The sequence below is a fragment of the Coregonus clupeaformis genome, chromosome 17, assembly GCF_020615455.1.
Source record: "Coregonus clupeaformis isolate EN_2021a chromosome 17, ASM2061545v1, whole genome shotgun sequence".
In the NCBI taxonomy this organism is placed as follows: domain Eukaryota; kingdom Metazoa; phylum Chordata; class Actinopteri; order Salmoniformes; family Salmonidae; genus Coregonus; species Coregonus clupeaformis.
Window position 1 is genome coordinate 24206705 of NC_059208.1, and position 27691 is coordinate 24234395.

General features: G+C 42.3%; 1 protein-coding gene across 1 annotated transcript; it reads right to left on the minus strand.

Annotated features, from left to right (window-relative positions):
* LOC123492834 (inactive phospholipase C-like protein 2) lies at nt 1-27487 on the minus strand. Its single transcript, XM_045225977.1, has 2 exons — nt 27034-27487; nt 1-2496 (listed from the first exon to the last, which is right to left on the minus strand). Exons 1-2 carry the CDS (start codon nt 27292-27294, stop codon nt 1-3), a joined length of 2757 nt encoding a protein of 918 aa, XP_045081912.1. The 5' UTR covers nt 27295-27487.
* Between the last annotated feature and the right edge of the window lie 204 nt (nt 27488-27691).

Below are 27691 nucleotides of genomic sequence, written 5' to 3' on the forward strand. Positions count from 1 at the left end.
TCACTCCCTTACCTGCATGTTTTCTCTGAGGTCGGTGGCTTCCCTCAGTGGCAGTATGGCTGTCTTGAAGATGTCGTCCACAGCCTTGATGACCAGCACCCTCATGGTGGCGTACTCCCGACTTCTCTTGCCCTTGCGCACAGACAGCCCCCTCTTGTGAGGCTTGCCCCCGCCCCTTCGGTTGGTAATGGCCACATGGACAAACAGCCAGGCGTGGGGAAGGACTTCCCCTGTTAGCGATTGTAACGGTATGTGCCGGAATCCCGGCTGAAGACACTCGAAGGGGATTGTGTACTGGCCGATGAACTCGTCGCCAATGTAGTCATCATCCAGCACCACGAAGCGCACCATGGCCAGCTCAGGAAGGTTTATCTGAAACTCAAAGCTTTCGTCAAACAGTGGGTTCTCCCCATTCTGATTGACAGTTTTAGTCCTTTGCTCTGCACAATCAGCAGGTATGCCATGGATCTCCACATAGACGTAAGGGTCAACAACATCTCCTTTGGAGCCGGAGCCTTTGGGTTTGGGGAAGTTTTGTCCACTTATGATTTTTATGTGCAAGAGCTGAGGAGACACGCCAGGCACTGAGTCTTTAGTGTTGGCACTGAAATATGACACCTGCTCCCTCATTATGGCTGGTCGCAGCACATAACCACAGTTCCCATTCTGACGGAACCAGCCGATGTTTAGGTCCATCATCAGGCCGGGGGTCTGGTAGTTCATTGCCACGATCTGGCAACCACACTTCCAGAAGTCCTGAGGGTTCATGTTACTGGAGTCGATCCGCATTGGGCTGGGGTAGACTCTCGCCAATAATTTCTTGTTGTAATTAACAAAGTCGCCTGGGAAGTCACTGGCACAGCGACTGGCAAAGACCTCGTTGAACGAGCAAAGTTCCCAGTGCCTCTGGCTTTGGAAAGCTGTTGGGAAGTCTTTGAACTCAATCGATTTACACAACGTTACCAGGTCAGAGAGGTCCTTGGACAGCTGGAACCTTTTCCGTGGGATGCTCTGTTGTTCGTCGGCTTCAATGTTCATTCTTTGGGACATCTCAGCCCCCTCATCCTCATCTGTCACTTCGCCCTCCGAGCTAGTGCAGGTCGTGCCCAGCTTCTTCCCCTTCAGCAGGATCTTACACTTGAGGTCAAAGGGTGAGGGCAGGTAGCTGTCCTCAGCTGAGGGTGGATCAATGTGAATCTTATCCCCAATAATCTTTTTCAAGTGCTGAAACATGACCCTCTGCTGCTTTAAGGAGCAGTGGTTCTCCAGACACAATATCAGGGGAAAGTCAGATGCAACAAAGGCATATTTGTTGATGACGTCACAGACACTGCGGAAGACTATCTGCGAGGTCATTGTGTGGCCAGTGTAAATGACAGGCTCATTATCTGGTCCATCCCAGACATCTAGTTCTACACTACGACAGCCCATCTTGAGGGCACGGATGTACCCTGTAATGTCAGAGGGGCCTCTAAACTGATCCTCGATCAGGTATGTGTTGTGGGAAGCGTTGATGTAATAGTGGGACAAGGGCTGGTTCATGTCCTGACACACTGTTTTTTGTTCAGGGTCAAAGATGTGGCACTCTGGCGACATGAGATAATTGGTAAACCCATCAAGGGAGAGCCAGCCCTTGAGCTGCCCCTCTTTGGAAGGTTCATAGCTCTGAATGACCTCCAGACTGGTGTCTTCACTTACTTGTGCCATACCCTGCTCAGCCTCCAGAAACATAGTTAAGTCCTTGGTATCTAGAAATTCCTTGTTGCTAGAGAACTGGACAAGAAGGAAATAAATTTCTGGTCTTGTGCAAAGGTCATGAAAGACTTCAATGAACTCCTCCTTAGTCACATCACATCCCACCTTATCTTTAGATTTGTGAAACTCCTTGAACTTCAGCTCAATCTTAACGTTTTTGAGTCCAGGGTTTAGGTTTTTAATTAGCTGCACGGCAGCACATAGACTGATGTGCTTGCTGTTGTTAGCATCAGCCTGCTCAAAGAGGTCACCGAGCCAGGAGGAGCGCATGTTGTTCTGGTTGCTCTCAATCATATTCAAGGTGTGTTTCCCATAGGATATCAGGTATCTAAGCCCGGTCACCCATATGTTGGCCACATCGGCAGAGTTTGCAACCAAGTCCAAAGACTCATAGTTCTCCCTATAGATGATTGAGAAGGCACAGTCCTCTGATATCTGATCATATATTCCGTTGGTCCTAAAAGTTTCTGTGTTTTTCCCTGTCCGCACGTCTTTGATGGCCTTGACATCAATTTTGGCTTTCTCTGACTCTTTTTTGGAGGGTTCCCACCTTAGAGACTGCATGTCGGCATCCAGGAGGAAGTAGCGGTGGTAAACGCGGGAGTTGGAGCGGACCTTCTTCAGTTCAGAGCCATCCACCATGGCGTTGATGCAGTCGCTCGCACTGCTGATCTTCTTCTCAGTGGGCATGCTGCTGAACGAAACAGTCTTCTTCCTCTCTTTGCGCTGCCTCGAGCCATCCTGAGGAAGAGAAGAAAAGCAAAAACCTGAATACCTGATCTGTAAACCGAGCAGGAAGCAAAATATTTGATTTATGAGATAGGCCAACTGAAAAAGTGGGAGTATTCCTGACTGTATGACTAAGCAAAGAGGAGGATTTACTAGATTAATGTCTATAAAACAGTATTTTACCTCTCAGGCGCTTAAGGCCAAAGGAACTATGTATTAATTAATTAAGCACAGTTATGATTTATTAGTTTCAGATGACAAAAAAACACTTATAATTTCTTAAAATAGCCACAAGGAGCTTTGTGAAGTATAAAACATTTGTAGAATATAATGTTCAAATATTGGGCATAATGCAGCGGTATGACAGCCTGCTAATTCTCTTTGTTCATGCTGCTGCTGGTGATGGCTGGCCTTTATGGTCTACCGGCACATCAATGTTTCCTATTCAGCCCTACCTCTCAGAGCCCAGACAGGCTCAATAAAGAAAATAATTACAAAATGTATGTGAAATGCGTGCAGTTAAATTCTTGACTCTGAGGAAGCAAGTCACACTCAGATCGAAGAGGAAGCGGACAGTATATGGGATATAATGAGTTTGGCTTAGGCAGTCGGGATGGGAATTTGAAATAATATCACTATACATTTTTACATTTACATTTTAGTAATTTAGCAGACGCTCTTATCCAGAGCGACTTACAGTTAGTGAGTGCATACAGTGTGGGAAAAAAGTATTTGATCACCTGCTGATTTTGTACGTTTGCCCACTGATAAAGAAATGATCGGTCTATAATTTTAATGGTAGGTTTATTTGAACAGTGAGAGACAGAATAACAACAAAAAAATCCAGAAAATCACATGTCAAAAATGTTAAATTGATTTGCATTTTAATGAGGGAAATAAGCATTTGACACCCTCTCAATCAGAAAGATTTCTGGCTCCCAGGTGTCTTTTATACAGGTAACGAGCTGAGATTAGGAGCACACTCTTAAAGGGAGTGCTCCTAATCTCAGTTTGTTACCTGTATAAAAGACACCTGTCCACAGAAGCAATCAATCAGATTCCAAACTCTCCACCATGGCCAAGACCAAAGAGCTCTCCAAGGATGTTAGGGACAAGATTGTAGACCTACACAAGGCTGGAATGGGCTACAAGACCATCGCCAAGCAGCTTGGTGAGAAGGTGACAACAGTTGGTGCGATTATTCGCAAATGGAAGAAACACAAAATAACTGTCAATCTCCCTCAGCCTGGGGCTCCATGCAAGATCTCACCTCATGGAGTTGCAATGATCATGAGAACGGTGAGGAATCAGCCCAGAACTAGACGGGAGGATCTTGTCAATGATCTCAAGGCAGCTAAGGAATATAGTCACCAAGAAAACAATTGGTAACACACTACGCCGTGAAGGACTGAAATCCTGCAGCGCCCGCAAAGTCCCCCTGCTCAAGAAAGCACATATACAGGCCCGTCTGAAGTTTGCCAATGAACATCTGAATGATTCAGAGGAGAACTGGGTGAAAGTGTTGTGGTGAGATGAGACCAAAATGGAGCTCTTTCGCATCAACTCAACTCGCCGTGTTTGGAGGAGGAGGAATGCTGCCTATGACCCCAAGAACACCATCCCCACCGTCAAACATGGAGGTGGAAACATTATGCTTTGGGGGTGTTTTTCTGCTAAGGGGACAGGACAACTTCACCGCATCAAAGGGACGATGGACGGAGCCATATACCGTCAAATCTTGGGTGAGAACCTCCTTCCCTCAGCCAGGGCATTGAAAATGGGTCGTGGATGGGTATTCCAGCATGACAATGACCCAAAACACACGGCCAAGGCAACAAAGGAGTGGCTCAAGAAGAAGCACATTAAGGTCCTGGAGTGGCCTAGCCAGTCTCCTAGCCAGACCTTAATCCCATAGAAAATCTGTGGAGGGAGCTGAAGGTTCGAGTTGCCAAACGTCAGGCTCGAAACCTTAATGACTTGGAGAAGATCTGCAAAGAGGAGTGGGGAAAAAATCCCTCCTGAGATGTGTGCAAACCTGGTGGCCAACTACAAGAAACGTCTGACCTCTGTGATTGCCAACAAGGGTTTTGCCACCAAGTACTAAATCATGTTTTGCAGAGGGGTCAAATACTTATTTCCCTCATTAAAATGCCAATCAATTTATAACATTTTTGACATGCGTTGTTCTGGATTTTGTTGTTGTTATTCTGTCTCTCACTGTTCAAATAAACCTACCATTAAAATTATAGACTGATCATGTCTGTGTCAGTGGGCAAACTTACAAAATCAGCAGGGGATCAAATACTTTTTTCCCCTCACTGTACATTTTTCATACTGGCCCCCCGTGGGAATCGAACCCACAACCCTGGCATTGCAAACGCCATGCTCTACCAACTGACCTGTCCCTATACGAATAGTATCATGAATTTTTGTCAGATATCCGGATATTCTAAATACATGTGTATGTTTTTAACCTGAGCACTGCTGCTGCGCGAGGGTGAGAGGCTCAAACCAAATTTTATTGGTCGTGTACACAGATTTTCAGATGTTATCGTAGGTGCAGCGAAATGCTTGTGTTTCTTGCTCCAACAGTGCAGTAATACCTAGCAATAAAAAATAAAAATAAACACAATCCAGAAAAATAAAGAATTATCAGAACGAGCAATATCAGAGACCGGAATATTACAGACAGGTGAGGAGAGAGAAAGAGAGAGGCATCTCGGCTACAGCCAAGACTAGCTAACTTGTAGCAGCCACAATGTTATTTATCATCCATATAACAGTGCCTGTCTTGACTGGAGTAGCCTAGAGAAGCTATAGCTAGCTAGGCTAAATGCTGCACTTTCTCCCCAACCCCATTCAAATAAAACAATAGCCTACCTGTTGGTTGCTCGTTGTTGCCTACTCCTTCTCATTTTGCTAACTTTTAATTCCATAATTGTATTCCCCTTGCTACATATTGAGCCCCTTTGCCACTTTGACTGATAAAAATAAACAACAATGCTACACACGACACGTGAAGGCTACCGGTCAGCTACCTGTCTTTTTATGGGGCGCTGGCAGCACAACATTTTAAGATGAATTACATCCTCTTAGGAATATTGCCAAGCTATCTTAATGTCTATAAATACACTGCTCAAAAAAATAAAGGGAACACTTAAACAACACAATGTAACTCCAAGTCAATCACACTTGTGTGAAATCAAACTGTCCACTTAGGAAGCAACAATGATTGACAATACATTTCACATGCTGTTGTGCAAATGGAATAGACAACAGGTGGAAATTATAGGCAATTAGCAAGACACCCCCAATAAAGGAATGGTTTTGCAGGTGGTGACCACAGACCACTTCTCAGTTCCTATGCTTCCTGGCTGATGTTTTGGTCACTTTTGAATGCTGGCGGTGCTTTCACTCTAGTGGTAGCATGAGACGGAGTCTACAACCCACACAAGTGGCTCAGGTAGTGCAGCTCATCCAGGATGGCACATCAATGCGAGCTTTGGCAAGAAGGTTTGCTGTGTCTGTCAGCGTAGTGTCCAGAGCATGGAAGAGCTACCAGGAGACAGGCCAGTACATCAGGAGACGTGGAGGAGGCCGTAGGAGGGCAACAACCCAGCAGCAGGACTGCTACCTCCGCCTTTGTGCAAGGAGGAGCAGGAGGAGCACTGCCAGAGCCCTGCAAAATGACCTCCAGCAGGCCACAAATGTGCATGTGTCTGCTCAAACGGTCAGAAACAGACTCCATGAGGGTGGTATGAGGGCCCGACGTCCACAGGTGGGGGTTGTGCTTACAGCCCAACACCGTGCAGGACGTTTGGCATTTGCCAGAGAACACCGAGATTGGCAAATTCGCAACTGGCGCCCTGTGCTCTTCACAGATGAAAGCAGGTTCACACTGAGCACGTGACAGATGTGACAGAGTCTGGAGACGCCGTGGAGAATGTTCTGCTGCCTGCAACATCCTCCAGCATGACCGGTTTGGCGGTTGGTCAGTCATGGTGTGGGGTGGCATTTCTTTGGGGGGGCCGCACAGCCCTCCATGTGCTCGCCAGAGGTAGCCTGACTGCCATTAGGTACCGAGATGAGATCCTCAGACCCCTTGTGAGACTATATGCTGGTGCGGTTGGCCCTGGGTTCCTCCTAATGCAAGACAATGCTAGACCTCATGTGACTGGAGTGTCAGCAGTTCCTGCAAGAGGAAGGCATTGATGCTATGGACTGGCCCGCCCATTCCCCAGACCTGAATCCAATTGAGCATATCTGGGACATCATGTCTTGCTCCATCCACCAACGCCACATTGCACCACAGACTGTCCAGGAGTTGGCGATGCTTTAGTCCAGGTCTGGGAGGAGATCCCTCAGGAGACCATCCGCCACCTCATCAGGAGCATGCCCAGGTGTTGTAGGGAGGTCATACAGGCACGTGGAGGCCACACACACTACGGAGGCTCATTTTGACTTGTTTTAAGGACATTACATCAAAGTTGGATCAGCCTGTAGTGTGGTTTTCCACTTTAATTTTGAGGGTGACTTCAAATCCAGACCTCCATGGGTTGATAAATTTGATTTCCATTGATAATTTTTGTGTGATTTTGTTGTCAGCACATTCAACTATGTAAAGAAAAAAGTATTTAATAAGATTATTTCATTCATTCAGATCTAGGATGTGTTGTTTAAGTGTTCCCTTTATTTTTTTGAGCAGTGTATTTGACCTTGGATAAGTGCTTCATACTGAAACTATAGGCTGTAGAGATTTAAATAACTTTAGCAAAGCTCTAAATCAGCTGAGAGAGAACATAAAAAATTGTTAAGGGGCATGTTTCAGTGGGTCAATTAATGCATTCATAATTAATAATCTCACTAATATACAGTATCTAATGCTGTACATATCATTCTTAGTATATCTTGTTTAAATTCATCCGGTGTATATACGTATAGATTGCATTTGGATTACTGTTACAGCGCTATTCGGGTTCGTTCCGACATTTGTTTATTTCTTGTGTTTGTTTTTTGGGGGATTATTTGACATTTTACTGCATTGTTAGGAGCTAGTAACATAAGCATTTCACTGCACCCACTATAACATCTGCTAAACTGTGTACGCATCTAATAAACTGATTTGATTTGAAGAGACGATAACAAAGAGGTCAAAGTAAAGTTGAGAGCAGCATACCATATATGGTACTTCACTTGATGTGAAGAACAATGGTTGTTGACATATCTTTTGTGTATACGTCTTTCCTGACTCCCCCCTTCTATTTTTCCTGAGAACTGAGGACAGTTACCTTGAAGGAACTCCTTGAACAATTGTGCTGCTCGACTTAAGGTGCCTGTCACAGTGCATTATGGGTGAACAACAATGAGTCCCCCCTAAAAAGGATATAGCCCACACAGATCTAGTAGTCTCTGTTGGCCACGTGCGTGACATTTCCCAAGTAGTCCATGTCATTGTTGTGTTCCAGCACCTTTATTTTCAACCTTTCCGCATTCATCCAGATTCAAGCTGAACTAAATAAAACATTAATTCTGCATCAATTGACTAGCATCAGATAAAGTCTTCAATGCACGCTGAAAGTGCCTGACTTATGAATGAATAGATTCCATTTGCTGATGAAAAGATTCATGACATTACTAAGAGGTTCCAATTTGTTTTCACCCAATACTTTTGTATGCCATTTTTTTAAAGGTCTAGTTGAAAGTTGAAAATGGGCATTCAACATACATAGACAAGCGTGTAGCTGGTTCTCATGTAAGTTGTTTACACTGAAATCAACAGCATGCATATGGTGCTTTAGATTTGGGGAAGCCTTTAGCGTTCATCGTCCTGCAACCAATGCACTGCCATCCCTGATCGAATGGCCTGCGACGTTCAATGTCCCAAGACCAGCCATGTGATCTTGCCCGAGCTTGTGTGCACTTACTGAGATTAATGGCTCTCATGAAAGTCTGTGCTTCACCCCCAGGGCAAAGTCCATTGAAAATGTATTATCTTCGGGTCAAGAAAAATCTGACTTCCCGTTTTGTAGAGTATCTAGTTTTGTCAAGCCTGATCTTAAAGAGTTGAATTTTATATCAACATTAACTGCTGAATATTACAGTTTTTCATTGACTATGAACAACACCAAATATATACGGAACAAAAAATATGTAAAGTGTTGGTCCCATGTTTCATGAGCTAAAATAAAAGATCACAGAAATGTCCCATAAGCACAAAAAGCTTATTTCTCTCAGATTTTGTGCACAAATTTGTTTACATCCCTGTTAGTAAGCATTTCTCCTTTGCCAAGATAATCCATCCACCTGCCAGGTGTGGCATATCAAGAAGCTGATTACACAGATGCAGTTGTGTCACACAATGCCACAGATGTCTCAAGTTTTGAGGGAGTGTGCAATTGGCATGCTGAAATATTGTCCAACACTGCATTAGATAGAAACACAAACTCATCCACACCTACAGTTGAAGTCAGAAGTTTACATACACTTAGGTTGGAGTCATTAAACTCGTTTTTCAACCACTCCACAAATTTCTTGTTAACAAACTACCGTTTTGGCAAGTAGGTTAGGACATTTTACTTTGTGCATGACAAGTCATTTTTCCAACAATTGTTTACAGACAGATTATTTCACTTATAATTCACTGTATCACAATTCCAGTGGTTCAGAAGTTTACATACACTAAGTTGACTGTGCCTTTAAACAGCTTGGAAAATTTCAGAAAATGATGTGATGGCTTTAGAAGCTTCTGGCAGGCTAATTGACATCATTTGAGTCAATTGGAGGTGTACCTCTGGATGTATTTCAAGGCCTACCTTCAAATGCAGTGCCTCTTTGCTTGACATCATGGGAAAATCAAAAGAAATCAGCTAAGACCTCAGAAAAAAGATTGTAGACCTCCACAAGTCTGGTCCATCCTTGAGAGCAATTTCCAAACGCCTGAAGGTACCACGTTCATCTGTACAAACAATAGTACGCAAGTATAAACACCATGGGACCACGCAGCCGTCGTACCGCTCAGGAAGGAGACGCATTCTGTCTCCTAGAGACGTACATACTTTGGTGCGAAAAGTGCAAATCAATCCCAGAACAACAGCAAAGGACCTTGTGAAGATGCTGGAGGAAACAGGTACAAAAGTATCTATATCCACAGTAAAACGAGTTCTATATCGACATAACCTGAAAGGCCGCTCAGCAAGGAAGAAGCCACTGCTCCAAACCCGCCATAAAAAAGCCAGACTACGGTTTGCAACTGCACATGGGGACAAAGATTGTACTTTTTGGAGAAATGTCCTCTGGTCTGATGAAACAAAAATATAACTGTTTGGCCATAATGACCATCGTTATGTTTGGAGGAAAAAGGGGGTACCTTGCAAGCCGAAGAACACCATCCCAACCGTGAAGCACGGGGGTGGCAGCATCATGCTGTGGGGGTGCTTTGATGCAGGAGGGACTGGTGCACTTCACAAAATAGATGGCATCATGAGGAATGAAAATTATGTGGATATATTGAAGCAACATCTCAAGACATCAGTCAGGAAGTTAAAGCTTGGTCGCAAATGGGTCTTCCAAATGGACAATGACCCCAAGCATACTTCCAAAGTTGTGGCAAAATGGCTTAAGGACAACAGGGTCAAGGTATTGGAGTGGCCATCACAAAGCCCTGACCTCAATCCTATCGAACTTGTGGGCAGAACTGAAAAAGTGTGTGCAAGCAAGGAGGCCTACAAACCTGACTCAGTTACTCCAGTATTCAGACCCCTTGACTTTTTCCACATTTTGTTCTGTTACAGCCTTATTCTAAAATGGATTTTAAAAAAGTATATCCTCAGCAATCTACACACAATACCCCATAATGACAAAGCGAAAATAGGTTTTTAGAAATGTTTGCAAAAAAAAACGGAAATACCTTATTTACATAAGTATTCAGACCTTTTGCTATGAGACTCAAAATTGAGCTCAGGTGCATCCTGTTTCCATTGATCATCCTTGAGATGTTTCTACAACTTGATTGGAGTCCACCTGTGGTAATTTTAAATTGATTGGACATGATTTGGAAAGGCACACACCTGTCTATATAAGGTCCCACAGTTGACAGTGCATGTCAGAGTAGAAACCAAGCCATGAGGTCGAAGGAATTGTCTGTAGATCTCAGAGACAGGATTGTGTCGAGGCACAGATCTGGGGAAGGGTACCAAAAAATGTCTGCAGAATTGAAGGTCCCCAAGAACACGGTGGCCTCCATCATTCTTAAATGGAAGAAGTTTGTAATCACCAAGACTCTTCCTAGAGCTGGCCGCCCGGCCAAACTGAGCAATCGGGGGAGAAGGGCCTAGGTCAGGGAGGTGACCAAAAACCAGATGGTCACTGACAGAGCTCTAGAGTTCCTCTGTGGAGATGGGAGAACCTTCCAGAAGGACAACCATCTCTGCAGCACTCCACCAATCAGGCCATTATGGTAAGGTGGCCAGACGGAAGGCACTCCTCATGACAGCCCACTTGGAGTTTGCCAAAAGGCACCTAAAGACTCTCAGAACATGAGAAACAAGATTCTCTGGTCTGATGAAACCAAGATTGAACTCTTTGGCCTGAATGTCAAGCGTCACGTCTGGAGGAAACCTGGCACCATACCTACGGTTAAGCATGGTGGTGGCAGCAGCATGCTGAGAGGTCCTCACCTGACTCGCTCTGTTGCGTGTTGGACATTTTGTGGAATCCAAATAGGTCATAATTTGCAGATGCCAACCTCACCAGTGTATGAGAAATTATATACAATTCTCCCTCTATTTCCAGATACTGGTTTCCTGATTTCCTTTGGAAATGTATAGGCCTAATACAGTGAGGGAAAAAAGTATTTGATCCCCTGCTGATTTTGTAAGTTTGCCCACTGACAAAGAAATGATCAGTCTAATTTTAATGGTAGGTTTATTTGAACAGTGAGAGACAGAATATCAACAACAAAAATCCAGAAAAACGCATGTCAAAAATGTTATAAATTGATTGGCATTTTAAATGAGGGAAATAAGTATTTCACCCCTCTGCAAAACATGACTTAGTACTTGGTGGCAAAACCCTTGTTGGCAATCACAGAGGTCAGATGTTTCTTGTAGTTGGCCACCAGGTTTGCACACATCTCAGGAGGGACTTTGTCCCACTTCACTTTGCAGATCTTCTCCAAGTCATTAAGGTTTCGAGGCTGACGTTTGGCAACTCGAACCTTCAGCTCCCTCCACAGATTTTCTATGGGATTAAGGTCTGAGACTGGCTAGGCCACTCCAGGACCTTAATGTGCTTCTTCTTGAGCCACTCCTTTGTTGCCTTGGCCGTGTGTTTTGGGTCATTGTCATGCTGGAATACTCATCCACGACCCATTTTCAATGCCCTGGCTGAGGGAAGGAGGTTCTCACCCAAGATTTGACGGTATATGGCCCCATCCATCGTCCCTTTGATGCGGTGAAGTTGTCCTGTCCCCTTAGCAGAAAAACACCCCCAAAGCATAATGTTTCCACCTCCATGTTTGACGGTGGGGATGGTGTTCTTGGGGTCATAGGCAGCATTCCTCCTCCTCCAAACACGGCGAGTTGAGTTGATGCCAAAGAACTCAATTTTGGTCTCATCTCACCACAACACTTTCACCCAGTTCTCCTCTGAATCATTCAGATGTTCATTGGCAAACTTCAGACGGGCATGTATATGTGCTTTCTTGAGCAGGGGGACCTTGCAGGCGTTGCAGGATTTCAGTCCTTCACGGCGTAGTGTGTTACCAATTGTTTTCTTGGTGACTATGGTCCCAGCTGCCTTGAGATCATTGACAAGATCCTCCCGTGTAGTTCTGGGCTGATTCCTCACCGTTCTCATGATCTTTGCAACTCCACGAGGTGAGATCTTGCATGGAGCCCCAGGCTGAGGGAGATTGACAGTTATTTTATGTTTCTTCCATTTGCGAATATATCACACCAACTGTTGTCACCTTCTCACCAAGCTGCTTGGCGATGGTCTTGTAGCCCATTCCAGCCTTGTGTAGGTCTACAATCTTGTCCCTGACATCCCTGGAGAGCTCTTTGGTCTTGGCCATGGTGGAGAGTTTGGAATCTGATTGATTGATTGCTTCTGTGGACAGGTGTCTTTTATACAGGTAACAAACAGATTAGGAGCACTCCCTTTAAGAGTGTGCTCCTAATCTCAGCTCGTTACCTATATAAAAAGACACCTGGGAGCCAGAAATCTTTCTGAGTGAGAGGGGGTCAAATACTTATTTCCCTCATTAAAATGCAAATCAATTTATAACATTTTTTACATGCGTTTTTCTGGATTTTTTTGTTGTTATTCTGTCTCTCACTGTTCAAATAAACCTACCATTAAAATTATAGACTGATCATTTATTTGTCAGTGGGCAAACGTACAAAATCAGCAGGGGATCAAATACTTTTTTCCCCTCACTGTACATAAGCATGTCAGATAATATGCAGGAGTTAATTTAAAAGGCAATATCTGAAATCAAGTAGGCCTAGTAGATATTATTCTGCAAAGGTCTACACTTGGAGTTCCAGTCATTTTGTACATAGATATTGATTGGGTATTTCTGGGAAAAGTGAAACCACAGAGACATGTTCGATAAATGTAATAACATATGCTTAGCTAAACCTGTGCAGGGCTTAGTGGCATGGGGAGATTTGGAGAGCATTTGTCTTCCTGCATTAAATTTGAGTGTGTTCGGCTGCCAAAAACTCCCATAGGATTCTGAATCCCCTAAGACTGAAACCCCCTTTACTGGTTCAATGAACAGTACAGGACTGTCTGTACATCTGAAGAATGCACAGAGGACCCATTACGGTCCAGAGCCAGTGCATTGTATAGAGCATTACACAAGAGACCAACCACGACTGCTGCATAACGTGATCATCAATATTAGTCTACATCTATGCTAGGCTAAATACTATAGAATCATCAACACCGATATTACTTTTCAAAACGCTTTAATCATTCACATGATAATGATACCAAGGGACATTCAACAGCACTAAACTCCAGAAGCGCAGATAGGATGGCAGCTAAATGTGTTATCTGAAATGTTATTATAGCATGAAGGGGATATTGCTCATCATTTTGTCCCTTATCGGTCTCTCGTCTCAATAACACCAAACGTTTAAAAGGGAAAATAATATTGGCTTTGAGACCTGAGCACAGACTGTGTAGCAGACTGAACTTCCCCCCCACTACAACATGAAGTAGCCTCCCTATGTGGAGAAGGCTCGTGCTCCCTCTCTGTGACTGCAACCTCATCTACCACTGATCTCCAGACACCAGGGTTCATTCACATCCACAGAGCAGATGGAGACCATCGTCACATGTTAAAGATCACCTCTTAAAACAGCCATTTGGAGTCAGCTGTGCTGGCTTAGGTTTTACTATATAAAATAGTAATTTAGATGCATTAATAGGATAGGAGTCACAGCAAATATCAGATATGTTTATGGTAGGCTATTTCCAGGGTTGATCACATTGGCAAACAGTGCTTTCAAGGATATTTCAAATTTAGGAACATGGTGGGTGTTGGAGGAAAAGCCTGTTTTAGGTGGAACATTTGGAACGATACTTAAAAAACAGGACTTTGAATCCCCAGCTGGACAAATGCCCAGCTGTTCACGCTGTAATTTGGTATCAGACCTCAGTCAAATTAACCGTAAGAGAAATAACTAGCATGGGAGCCATAAAGTGGATTTCCTGAATTATGTGTGCCTGAACTGATATTAATTAGCTTAAAAACCCTGTTTTTCAGAAATGAATATTGCAATGTCTGCTTAAGCTACAGATCAGGTGTCTCTCTCAAAATTGAGGGCTCAATTAAAACTCATTCTGCTGCCCTCCCTGTAAGAAACTAGACACCAATGGCCTATTGAAGGGCCTCTTTAGGATCCATTTGCAAATGTTCTCCATGCAAAATGCATGGTTTTAGTGTTAAGGAAACTTAATTGTGGGGAAAATGAATCAAAATCAGCTTTATTCGCCATATACATTTGCATGTACAGGAATTTGACTGTGAAATGGTGCTCAGCAGAGTTAGACAGAAAAATATATTTGAGGTAATAAAGCTAGAATCCTTAATTTTTCTAGGTGCACTGGTGCTCCTAAATTATGACGTCTTCCCCACAGTGACCGTACATGCATATCCCAACCAGAACCCATGATTACAGGCAACATCTGAGGTTAAGGCTAGAGCTGCCGCTTTCAAGGAGCGGGACACTAATCCGGACACTTATAAGAAATCCCACTACGCCCGCCAACGAACCATCAAATAGGCAAAGCGTCAATACAGAACAAAGATCGAATCCTACTACACCGGCTCTGAAGCTCGTCAAATGAGGCAGGGCTTGCAAACTATCATGGATTACAAAGGGAAACCCAGCCGTGACCTGTCCAGTGACACGAGCATATCAAACAAGCTAAATACATTTTATGCTCGCTTCGAGGCTAGTGACACTGAATCATGCATGAGAGCACCAGCTGTTCCGGACGACTGTGTGATCACGCTCTCCGTAGCCAATGTGAGTAAGACCTTTAAACAGGTTAACATTCACAAGGCCAGGACGCGTCAACATTTCTACAGTCGAATATTGGTAGGTAATACATGCTTCATTAAACGACATAAAAACGTCCAGGTTTTAAACCATTACATTTATGATTAAATAGTTTCAAAAATGCCTACCGCCTCCGCTCAGATTCAAGTTGTCCCGGACAAGAGGACAAGCATTAATGTCGAGCCCTGCCCTAATTGGGAACCCCTGCTTTAATCATCTGACCTGAACCAGATTTGTATTAGACTATAATGTGATTTTTAGTAACAAAAGCCAATATGGTAAAGGAAAGGTAGACTTTTGTGCAATATCAACATCACATCTGTTATAACATTGCTTTATGATGGGAAAGTGTGACCACTTCCGTTTTTTGAATGGTCTTCAAGCGCAAAAAGCAAGGAAAATAAATCGAAAATCTTTATAAAAGGCATCGGGTAGATGTATAATATAATTTCATATAAATCTTAAAAGACCACGTTTTCATTCATTTTATTATATAATCTTGAAGCCCATTCAAAAACAGTATGGGACTGGTTCCAGGAAGTAAGCAAAATGTGCAGTCATCGTATTGCATAGGTCGAAACCCATGCTTGCAGATAACCATAGACTTTGTCATTGCACTAACGCTAGTTAGCATTGGCTCACGAAACAACCTCTAACTTCCTTCATACTGGACACAGACACATAAAAATGGTATCCACGAGTTCATCTGACTCTTGCCAAAATCCCAAAGTACCCCTTTTTTTTTTAAAGAGGCACGCAACAATAAATCATAGGTGTCGTGTCACACAATTTATATCCATGAAGAAGTGAGTAGCATCAATATAGTTCAGCATCTAATAAGGCATCTTTAATGAGACTAGCCTAACTCATCCTGCTGGCAGGCTTCTTAACACCACAGTACTGGACTGTGAATTAAATTAAGCCTTACTGCTTATTTTTTGCCACGGGTATCAAGATGCCCAAAGCCTGCATCAACTTTGTGATTACGGTTTTGCAGATTTATCGACTGCATAGCTGGAAGAGATCCAAGGTCAAACAGGAGGAGAGGATGGTGCTGGGGCAGAGGAAACGTGGTCAGGTCAAAGAAATCCATGTCAATCATGAACAAATTAGGATGCGAGAAGAGACATCATCTTGTGAGATCAATGATGATTGTACTAAAGTTCTACAGTACAATGCCAACTCGTCGTAACAGTGACTGCCTTTCTAGCGTTCAATCACAGATCAAAAGACGTAGGCTGTGTTCGAGATCGACTTGCCTACATTGCAGTCGGTGACTGCAGACTGAGCAAAATGTATGCTCTCGAACAGTTATGTCATATCCTGGGCCAAATCTTGAAGATGTATGGCAGGAGTCAGTAGCAGGCGTCCCGCGTGCAAAAACCGTCCTTCAATATTTTAACCGAAAAGGTAATGCCATAAGTCCTCATGGTGGATAACAGCATGTGGTTTGGTAAAATGCCAGTGTAATCCTTGTGTGGTTAAGCTGGTGCTGAGAGACGGTACACAAGCAAAAATGGCAGTAAGCCTACCATTCCAACTTTCGCAAGGGAAGTTGGTACATGGGGGATGAACAGTCTTCCAGTGGCGTGTATTCATGGATTACAAGGGAAGCCAGGCTTCCCCAAAATATTTACCAAGAAAAAAAGACAAAAGATATACTAAATAATTTCTCTTCTGTCTCTGTGTTTCATCATTTTCCTTCAAATCATAAGAGGCTGAAAGTATCTCACCGGAGAAAGCATCCGAGCCAGCGAAACAGTGTCCCCCAAAGTATGTGTAGGCCATTTCTCTGATGCTGTCTGGTCCAAGAGTATGACATTGTTGCAGCCCGTAGGATTGAATGCAAGGGAAGCCAGCGAGCATTTGGCCTCCCTTGATAACAAAAAGTATAAAATTGCATTGAGCTACACTGAGTGAGCTCAACTGTGAATGGTCCTGGAGCACCATAAAAAAAAAAAAAGTGTCAAGGGAAGCCAGTTTGGGTTTGGCGTCACTATCAAATCGCATTGAGAGCACACGTCATTGCATCTCATTGTGTTGTTGTCCTCCGGTGGCTAGCTAGCTAGCTAAAATTGGCCCTTTCCTAAATTAGCCATGGATGGAGATAGGGATTTGTGGTTTTACTTAATTCTCTGTACTGGCCAATGCTTATAACGGCGATTCTGATCCAAACATTAATTCATTGATTGTGCCCCTGGCCTGAGAGGATGGAAGTTCAATATCTAGCTAGATGTAGAAGGCTAATGTTAACTAGCTAACGTTGCCCATGAAAAGGAAGTTAGGCTAGCGAGCAAGCATTTTAGCCAGGTAGCCTAGGACAACAAAAAATAAAAGTGTGTACTGTATGACAAGAGTGATAGACTGTTTCGTCAACATGAAAGAGGATGGCATGGGCATTTCTCTACAAGTAGGGTGAGTCAACATGTTTTTTCTACTTGCATGAACACGCACGCACAAACACTAATCAGAACCATGGACAGCCACATCATGCTCTGATCCGGTGGAAACGTCATAAAATAGGCCTACATGTTTGTGTAGAGCGATCAGTGGTCATGATAAACAAAGCTAGGGCAAATACAGTTGATGCATGGGATGTATTATGTAAAACTATCAGATATTAACAACTCTTGACCAAGCAATGGACCTACATGGTAGGGGGGGACATGTTCTTTTCTGAGAACAATATAGAATATTTTTTGTAAACTCTACTTCCTTCCTGTAAGTTTCATTTTGAATACTCCTGACAGTATGTAAATAGTTGTATTAAATGTTTGTTGATCACAAAACAAAAATAGGCCTATCTGATTACTTCTTATCCCTTGCGCAAATAGCCTACAGCTGTGTCTGTCTGTCTGGAGCTCACTGGCCAGGAAAATGTTATAGCACGAGCTTCGGCCCGGACCAAGTTAATAGTTGATACAATGTTTCAAGTTCCTTGCAGACAGGCCATGCGTAGCCAAGGTGATTTACAGGATATTTAATTTTCAAATCAGGATATTTTCTAGCTGTGGGCTGCAATGTTTTTATTTGTTGGCTTTATGTAGGCTATTTTTGCATACTGTCAATGGCAATAGAAGTTACTTTTAGATTTCTATCATTTAGATAGAATTTTGATTAACCACGACATTGATCTTGAGATATGAAGACTTTATTAGAAATTAAATGAAACTGTTCCATGAAAAAATCTGCATATGAAAATCATAACTGGCACTCCAAATGGAAAAAGGTTGCCAACCGCTGGTGTAGGCTATTACTGGCAACTTCAGGAGCATAACTGGCAGAATCTGTGAAGGCCAGCAGCAGCGGGCAGTGGGAGGGGGTCGGGATTTGTTTATTTTTCTTCTGGTTAGGCTATATTGATCTCTTGCTCACTCTTTAGTAATTAATGTGTCTTAATTTTTTATCACAGTGCTTAAAGCGTCAGACAAGCTCAGTAGCCTACATATCATTTATTTGATTCAAACATTAGATAGAAATTTTAAAAATGTGTATTTTTCTACCAATTGATTGGTTGAAAGAACAGACAACTCCCGGTCTACCAAGATTATTTTTAGTTGGGGACAGCCCTAATAGCTTTGCACATGTATTATGTTGAATGTTAATCATGAGCCAGTCTGTTGCTAATTGATTTAATTTGGAGATAGCAGATAGGGATGGGCACAGTTTTTAGAATATCTGAAACGGATGTTAGTGTTCGAATACTTGTGTGAGTGATCATTTCAGAGAAAAAAAAACAAATTTTAGGCCTAATTTAATTAACAATGAAAATGCCTTGTTTTAAGAAAATTATCCATGTGACATTGTTATATACAAGGATGACATTTGAAATTCTTAATTTAATAAAACAAACTTTTAAATGTAGTTTGATGTGCGCCCCATAAAAAAAAACAAATGCATACCATACCGGTAGCCATCTATGCCGGTAGCCTACACACATTTCACACATGTAGCTTGTTGATTTTGTCAGCCAATCAAAACTGCTCTACAGTCAAAGGTTCCAGGGAAGTGAGAGATCTCTAATCAATGCAAAATGGAGTAAAAATTACAGAATTAAAAGTTATCTAAATGAGAAGGAGTGGGCTACAACGAACAACCATCAGGTAGGCTGTTTAATCTGAATTATGGTATTTGTTTACAAGGATGGGGAGCGCAGCATATTGTAGCCTCAATTAGCTAGTTAGCTAGCTGGCTAACTTAGCTCAGCTAGCTATCTTCTCTACATCAATTTGATGCAGTCAAGTAAGGCTGGGCGATAAAGCCTAAATATATCACGGTATAAAAACATTTTTTAAATGGACGGTATGACAGTATTTTATGTTTTTGAATAATTAAAGTTCTACATTTGCTTTAGGAGTAGTGTGTGACCCTAGGGTGGCAACACATACATTCTAAGTGATTTAAATGGGTCCTTCTCCATTCTGATTGTTGTATACTGTTCAATTCAACAGGGTACAAACCAAAGTGTTGACAAGTGCTTCCTAGGGGACCCTATAATCTTTGGTCCCTGACCTGTTTGGAGAGCTCCTTGGTCTTCATGGTGCCACTTCCTTAGTGATGCCCCTTGCTTAGTGGTGTTGCAGACTCTGGGGCCTTTCAGAACAGGTGTATATATACTTAGATTGCACACAGGTGGACTTTATTTAACTAATTATGTGACTTCTGAAGGTAATTGGTTGCACCAGATCTTATTTAGGGGCTTCATAGCAAAGGGGGTGAATACATATGCACGCACCACTTTTCCATTGTTTATTTTTTAGAATCTTTTGAAACGACTAATTTTTTTTCATTTAACTTCACCAATTTGGACTATTTTGTGTATGTCCATTACATGAAATCCAAATAAAAACCAATTTAAATTACAGGTTGTAATGCAACAAAATAGGAAAAACGCCAAGGGGGATGAATACTTTTGCAAGGCACTGTACATTTGCTCTGACTCATTTTATTAGCTAGCTAGCTAGCGATTAGCACTAGTGGCTAACAATTAGCGGCTGACAATATTTAGGCCCAACTTGCTAAGAAAAGACAAACTAGCTGTTTGCAGATGTAAGAATCACAAACAAATAGTGTAATGACAGAACGCTAGTGGATTCATATTAAGAAGCAAAGTGAAAACAGCATCGTTGTCATCAACATTGTTGCTTGTGCTGCATTGACCATGCAGACTGAACGCTGTCTAACTAGCGCGAGCCAGTGTGGCTACTTTCTAGTCTGCCTCTCTCCATCTAACAAACACCGGCCCCTCTGCCCGCTGCTGTAGCAGCATCAGCATAGTGGAACCGTCTGCGTCTCTCCCTCCCGCAAAGGCTCAGGTTAAAAACATATGTAAAAAGAAAATCCTGATATTCAAGTAGTTTAATTATTTAAAATGCCCATCCCTATTAGCAGCCACACACAAGCCATTTCCAACCTGGTCTCAGAGCATTTCGTATTATTCTGTGCATAAAATTCCAACTCATACAATATTTTACGAATTTGCAAAACGTTTATGTTACGAATTCCAATTTGTTGTGGCTAACGTTAGCTAGGTGGCTAGGGGCTAGAGTTAGGGGTCAATGTTAGGGCTAGGTGTTAGGTTAGGGTTAGCTAAAAGGGTTAAGGTTAGGGGAAGGTTAGCTAAAAGAGTTAAGGTTAGGGGAAGGGTTAGCTAACATACTAAGTAGTAGCAAAGTAGCTAAAATGCTAAAGATGTCCGTGATGAAATTCGAACACACAACCTTTGGGTTGCTAGACGTTCACGTTATACACCCACCCTGACCATACAAACCCTCCTTTCATTTTTGCCTCAAGTAATCTTATCTAACCATGGAAAACATAAAATATACAAATTTCAGTGTTCAGGTTTTACATTTACTATGTTACGTCTAGTCTATGAGACCAGACTGATGTCACATTCAACTGGGTTGTTAGCACTAGGGTGCAAGAAAGATCAGGCATCATAAACTGGTGTAGGATTGTGTCATGGAAACTACTCAATATCGACAAATATCCCTAATCTTGAGAAAAGGGAGAGAAAAAAATATTGCTGCAAGGGATTCCTCAGCTAACAAGATACAGAAGATAATTAATAGCCATCAAACAATGGAGGGACCTTGTTAAGAGAAAAAAAGATTTAGCCACAGGTTCATTACAACTCATTATAAATCAGTCATTTCCAGTGGTTGGTCAAGATTGAAGATATTTTTCAACTGTTAGGCCAAAGCTACAATATCATTCAAACCATAGGTGAGGATTTTGACACCTCAGGCAGTATGATACACAGTGGTCTTAATTGTGCAAGTCTACTTTTGATATTTTGAGCACATACTGTGACCTGACCTTAGCTAGGCCTATCTCCCCTCCACTCAGCAATACCACAACTTTGGAGACCAAGTTTCAGTCCACTCTGTGCATGTGTGTGTTAATATGAGAAAGTGTTATTTTTAGTCCCGACCACATCCTCTCATCACTGTAGAAAAAAGCTATTGCTCTACTAAAGCAGAATTTATTATATTACTCAGGGGTTGGAACCGTTTCAAAGAACATAACAAAAAAAGAACAAACCATTTTGAGGAACGGAAACAGAAACAAAAGTGATCTCTAGTGTTCCGAAACAGAACCATTATTTTTTCAAATCTTGAGAACCGGTTAATAATGTTTTTCTTTGTTCCAAAAATATTACTAATTTCTAGTACATCATTCTGTAATTCAGTGAAGTTATAATGCTAGTAATATCCTAAACACATTCCAATTCACATCATGTCACGATGTTCAGCGCTTCATGCCAAGCCCCCTCCATCCCCGCCCTGCTCTCTCCCCACATTACAGGAGGCTGCCGAGGGGAGAACGGCTCATAATAATGGCCGGAACGGAGCAAATGGAATTGCATCAAACACATGGAAACCATGTGTTTGATATATTTGATACCACTCTACTCTATTCTGCTCCAGCCATTATCACAAGCCCATCCTCCCCAATTAAGGTGCCACCAATCTCCTGTGCCCCATGTGAAATTTCAGTCGCATCTAACGCTGTAATCAAACATGTAAACAAATATCTTATCTGTTCCACAGCAAGCTGCTCTATCGGTGCAAATCGGTGGAGTAAATGACCTAAATGTAAAAACAAATGTTGATTTCACAGGTTAAAAAATGAAGGAAAACGTTCAACTTGTGCAAATGGTGTGGTCATTCAGAGTGGTGCTCCATAATACATTTGAAAAGCAGCAGTCATTTTATGAGCGTGAGGACAGTGGAAGTGCCAGTCTGCTCACTGAAAGTGCTTAAATCTTTCATATAAATTCAATCTTGAAGGCTGTGCACAGTGAATTTTTAACTGAACAAAAATATAAAATGCAACATGTAAAGTGTTGGTCCCAGAACCCAGAAATGTTCCATAAGCACAAAAAGCTTATTTCGCTCAAATTTTGTGCACACATTTCTTTACATCCCTGTTAGAGAGCATTTATCCTTAGCCAAGATAATCCATCCACCTGACAGGTGTGGCATATCAAGAAGCTGATTAAACAGCATGATCATTACACAGGTGCACCTTGTGCTGGGGACAATAAAAGGCCACAAAAATGTGCAGTTTTGCCACACAACACAATGCCACAGATGTCTCAAGTTTTTAGGGAGTGTGCAATTGGCATGCTGACTGCAGGAATGTGCACCAGAGCGGTTGCCAGAGAATTGAATGTTAATTTCTCTATCATAAGCCGCCTCCGTCATTATACAGAATTTGGCAGTACTTCCAACCGGCCTCACAACCACAGACCACGCCAACCCAGGACCTCCACATCCAGCTTCTTCACCTGCGGGATCGTCTCAGACCAGCCACAGGGACAGCTGATGAAACTGCACAAACCTCAGAGAAGCTCATCTGCGTGCTCTTCGTCCTCTTGACCTGACTGCCGTTTGGCGTCGTAACCAACTTCAGTGGGCAAATGCTCACCTTTAATGGCCACTGGCATGCTGAAGAAGTTTGCTCTTCACGGATGAATCTCGGTTTCAACTGTACCGGGCAGATGGCAGACAGCGTTGTATGGCGTCGTGTGGGCGAGCAGTTTGCTGATGTCAACGTTGTAAACAGAGTGCCCCATGGTGGTGGTGGTGTTATGGTATGGGCAGGCATAAGCTACGGACAACGAACATAATTGCATTTTTTCGATGGCAATTTGTATGCACAGAGATACCGTGGCGAGATCATGAGGCCCATTGTCGTGCCATTCATCCACCGCCATCACCTCATGGCTCAGCATGATGATGCACAGCCCCATGTCGCAAGAATATGTATACAATTCCTGGAAGCTGAAAATGTGCCAGACTCACCAGACATGTCACCCATTGAGCATGTTTGGGATGCTCTGGATTGACGTGTAGGACAGCGTGTTCCAGTTCCCACCAATATCCAGCAACTTTACACAGCCATTGAAGAGCGGGACAACATTCCACAATCAACAGCCTGATCAACTCTATGCGAAGGAGATGTGTCACGCTGCATGAGGCAAATGGTGGTCACACCAGATACTGACTGGTTTTCTGATACAGTACCTTTAAAAAAAAAAAAAAATTGGGGTGTGTATCTGTGACCAACACATGCATGTCTGTATTCCTACCCATGTGAAATCCATAGATTAGGGCATAATTTATTTATTTTAATTGACTGATTTCCTTATATGAACTGTAACTCTGTAAAATCTTTGAAATTGTTGCGTTTATATTTTTGTTCAGTGTAATATCTAAAAAGCACGGTGGCATCACTTTTTATTCACTCTGACATATCTGCAAGGCTACAGTGTAAGGTGGCAGTGGAGTGGAGAGGTAAGCGTGTAATATGGCTGCACAGTTCTGAACAGGTTATTTTAATGAGGCCCAAGACCTGCCGCAGAACCCACTGCTACTAATGGGAGCTGTCTATTTTAGCTCTGGTCTGACAGGGCCAGCATGAATAGCTTGTACATTTGCCCAATGCTGATTTGCATATGGACCAGTGTTGTATTATACCAACTTGTCAAGGCTGGCAGAGAAGTCTGTTATTGTGTAGTCTTACAGTCCCTTATTGCATTTGGGACATTGGTGGTAAGCCACGTGATGATTTGCTGACTGTATCCTTTGCCAGTCGACTACCTTTTGAAAACCTTCGGACCAGTCAGTTCTAACATGACAAGTGCATTAATCTTTGTTCAATAGCAATGAGAGGCATGTCGACACAGAAGGTTTCCCAAATGTGGGCATCCTGGACCAACCAAGAGCTTGGTGAGTGAATGTGCAGTATATTTTTTGGAGTAAATACAGATTTCTCTGCTCTGCAACTGCAATATCTTTCAATAGAAATAATTGACCTATTAAATTTGTATTTATGTTTTACAGAGGATAGTGAACCTTGAGTCACAGGAGTGGACATCAGATGAAATAAATTGTTCTTCACAGCTGGGAAGTGAGACAGGTCCTTGTGTGGTGGTGAGAGATTACTTGGAGCTTTACAAGGCAGAAATGTCAATATTACCTCCATCAATCTCCAGGCAGAGAAAGTTAAATGCTTTCAATGTGCCAAGAAAGTGCTGCCCACAAAACCTGGCTAGGAAAAGAGCTTAACTGGAAAGAACCGTGTTCATTGCTGGCAAATCAACAATACCACAACGAAAAGGCTCACAATGAATAACATAGTTGATTGAGATTTTGTACAATAACAAGTAAGAGCCTTGTCTAAAGTAGGTCCAGAAATTAGCTGATCTAAAGGTATTGATGCAACTTTAGTCACAGTGGGGACTATCCATTCATAAGGCTACACAGTTGACTTGCAGATCTGATAGGTTTGTCACTAAGAAGGCTAGAGCAGAGATGGGCAACTCCAGTCCTCAGGGGCCAGAGTGGTTGTCACACTTTTCCCCCATCCCTAGTAAACACATCTGATTAAACTAATTGCAGTCTAAACTAAAGATCATTAGTTGATTATTGGAGTCAGGTGTGTTAGCTGGGGCAAAAATGTGACACCAATCAGGCCACAAAGGACTGGAGTTGCCCATCCCTGGGCTAGAGTGAAAACTATAATCAGCTTAAAATCAAAAGATCCATAGAAATAAGGGATAGATATAGCTGTTTCCATGAACTTGTCCAGTGATTTTTTGTTGTTGTTGACATTTAGAAAGTTTGCATAGAAATTGCAACAACTGCCTTTGTGTTTCTACTGAACTGTCTTGTGATAAAAACAGCAGGACATAATGATGTCACCCCCCTCCCCCAAAAAAGAAAAATGTTTGAAAACCTTGAGTGCCGAATAAAAAAAATGAAGTGGTTGAACTGTTTCCATTATCCATTTAGGGAAATTGCGCATTAATAAATGTGACAGTCTGTATGCCCTCCCACCTACAGTATGTTTCATGTCTGAGGTAGCCCGCAAAGGCCAGCATGGATACAATGTAAGAATTTACTCATATTTGCCATATTCTAATAATTCTCATGTGTCAACGTATCGCCATCGTCTGTGCCATTGTGAAACTTGCACTCCTGTAGAGCTGAAATAATTGGGTTGTGAAACTTGCATCCAGCCAACCAGAAAAGCAAGGCGAAAACAACTCAGGCATTCTTGAAAGTCAAGACAATCCTTGTCCTGCAAAGAAACATTATTTTTATAGTTGAAAAAATGGATTTTGCAAGCAGCAGGCATTTAGAATTAAAATGTGGAGTGGAGCATGATGACATCACGTGCCCAGAGTACTTTAAATTATTCGGCATTTATCATTTATTCTGAAAAACTGTTTCCATCATCATTTGTCGCAATAAAGAAAGTTTGACAAAAGACAAATCCACCCGTTGAATGGATACATTTTTTTGTCGATCTTTAGAACATTTCTCCTTTAGCTGCTGTTTCCATTAGGTCGCCATGTTTTATTTTGCGACATTGCTTTTGTTGAATAAACCTGGGTCAATGGAAACCTGCCTAGTGAGCAGCAATAAGAGAAATACAAAAAAAGATGTGAGTTTGCAAGACCTAGGCTATACTTTAATTCAATTTGTAGGCCTATTTAGGGATTTGCAGCCTTCACTTTCAGGGAAAACAATTCAATTGAACAACCTTGCAACACAGTCAATGTGAGGAAATAGGTGAATGCATCATTTCCTTCATGAGGCCATCTATTGTTGGCTAATACAGACGCCAACTGACAATACTATCGCAATGAAGACAACGGAATACAAAGCTGAGAGGTCTTAATGAGGAAAAGACTCATCTCATATGATGAACTGCTTACCAAACCAATGTGTTCAGAAGCAACAATGGCTCCAATTTAATTTGGAAACTGTTCTTAACCACAGGAATTGGTCCCGACTTTCCCAAATTTGGTATGGCAACATACAGTAAACGTCAAGCACTCAAAGTTTTTCTGTTTGAAAGATGGTGCAAACGGATCACTTTGGTCTCCAAATTCAGTTTATGCAAAGTATTCAAGCAATGTTTTCCAACAGAACAGGATGTATTTGTAAGAATGCCTGTAGCCTAGACATTGTTGTCCCATACTAACTCAATGTGTCTTCATATTAAGGTGCTTATTAGTCCCATCTTCAATTTCATTAGTCAGTGAGGACTTGGCCTAGGCTATTTTATAACAATAGTATTCAATCTGATAATGTAGGTTTATCCCCTTCTAATAGCAGCCTATCCAGAATTCAGCCAAATAGTGCAGATATTTACCATGAGCTGACAGCACAGAAGTTACATCATTTGCTCTGAATGGTGAATTGGCACCTGCAATGAAATTCAGACAAGACCCCTACTTTCACCTGACTGTTTGCATTGTCAATGTGTGTGTGAACAGTGGTTTTTGGATTGCAAGTGATCATATGGTCGAGGTTGTTGAATCAATGTGCATAACAACAACACTTAGTGGAAGATCAAATCTAAGGATGCATTCACTATACTAACCATCTAGCCAACCATGCATCTCTCTTCGCATTTTCAAATCCGTGTAAGTCTGCATACAAATATGATTTACCTTTATAATGCTGCTCCTGCGTGGTATTCCTGATTTGGAATCCAATCCGACAGAGGAGTTGTTGGCTGTTTCAAGCCCTGGGCTGTCAGGTAACGTTACTGCGACGGATTCTGAGCCAACCATGCCTGCCTGTATCCCACAGTCCCCATTGAATACCGATACTTCACACTGCGTCTTCCCGTCTGTTTTATCACTGGGCAAGGCCACCGTATCCCCAGTATTCGATGGAGATGAGCCGTCGTTCTCTCCAAACTCCGCCATAGGCACTCCACGCACACAGACAGACCAAGCGTAGTTGTCAAGCTGCTATGTAGGCGTTTCACTTGCAACGCTGTTGTATTTATCCAATGTACTGGCTTGTTAGTTAGCTACTATAACATCTGCACAAAAACGTTCCGTATCATCATTCGGTCCATATTTGACTGCTTTCTAATTTGGCGTCCTCAATGGATTGTGTTCTGTAAAACAAAACACATTGTTCAGCATCATTAACAAGATACACTGAATACCAGATTAAACTCTTCAATGCTAGACATTATCATCTGAAATTGCATGCACACAAGATATCTAATGTGACTTCGAATGGTACATGGCTAACGTTAGCTAATTACATGCAAACAGTGCAATTGCATTCAATTGAATTTTCAATTTGAAAAGC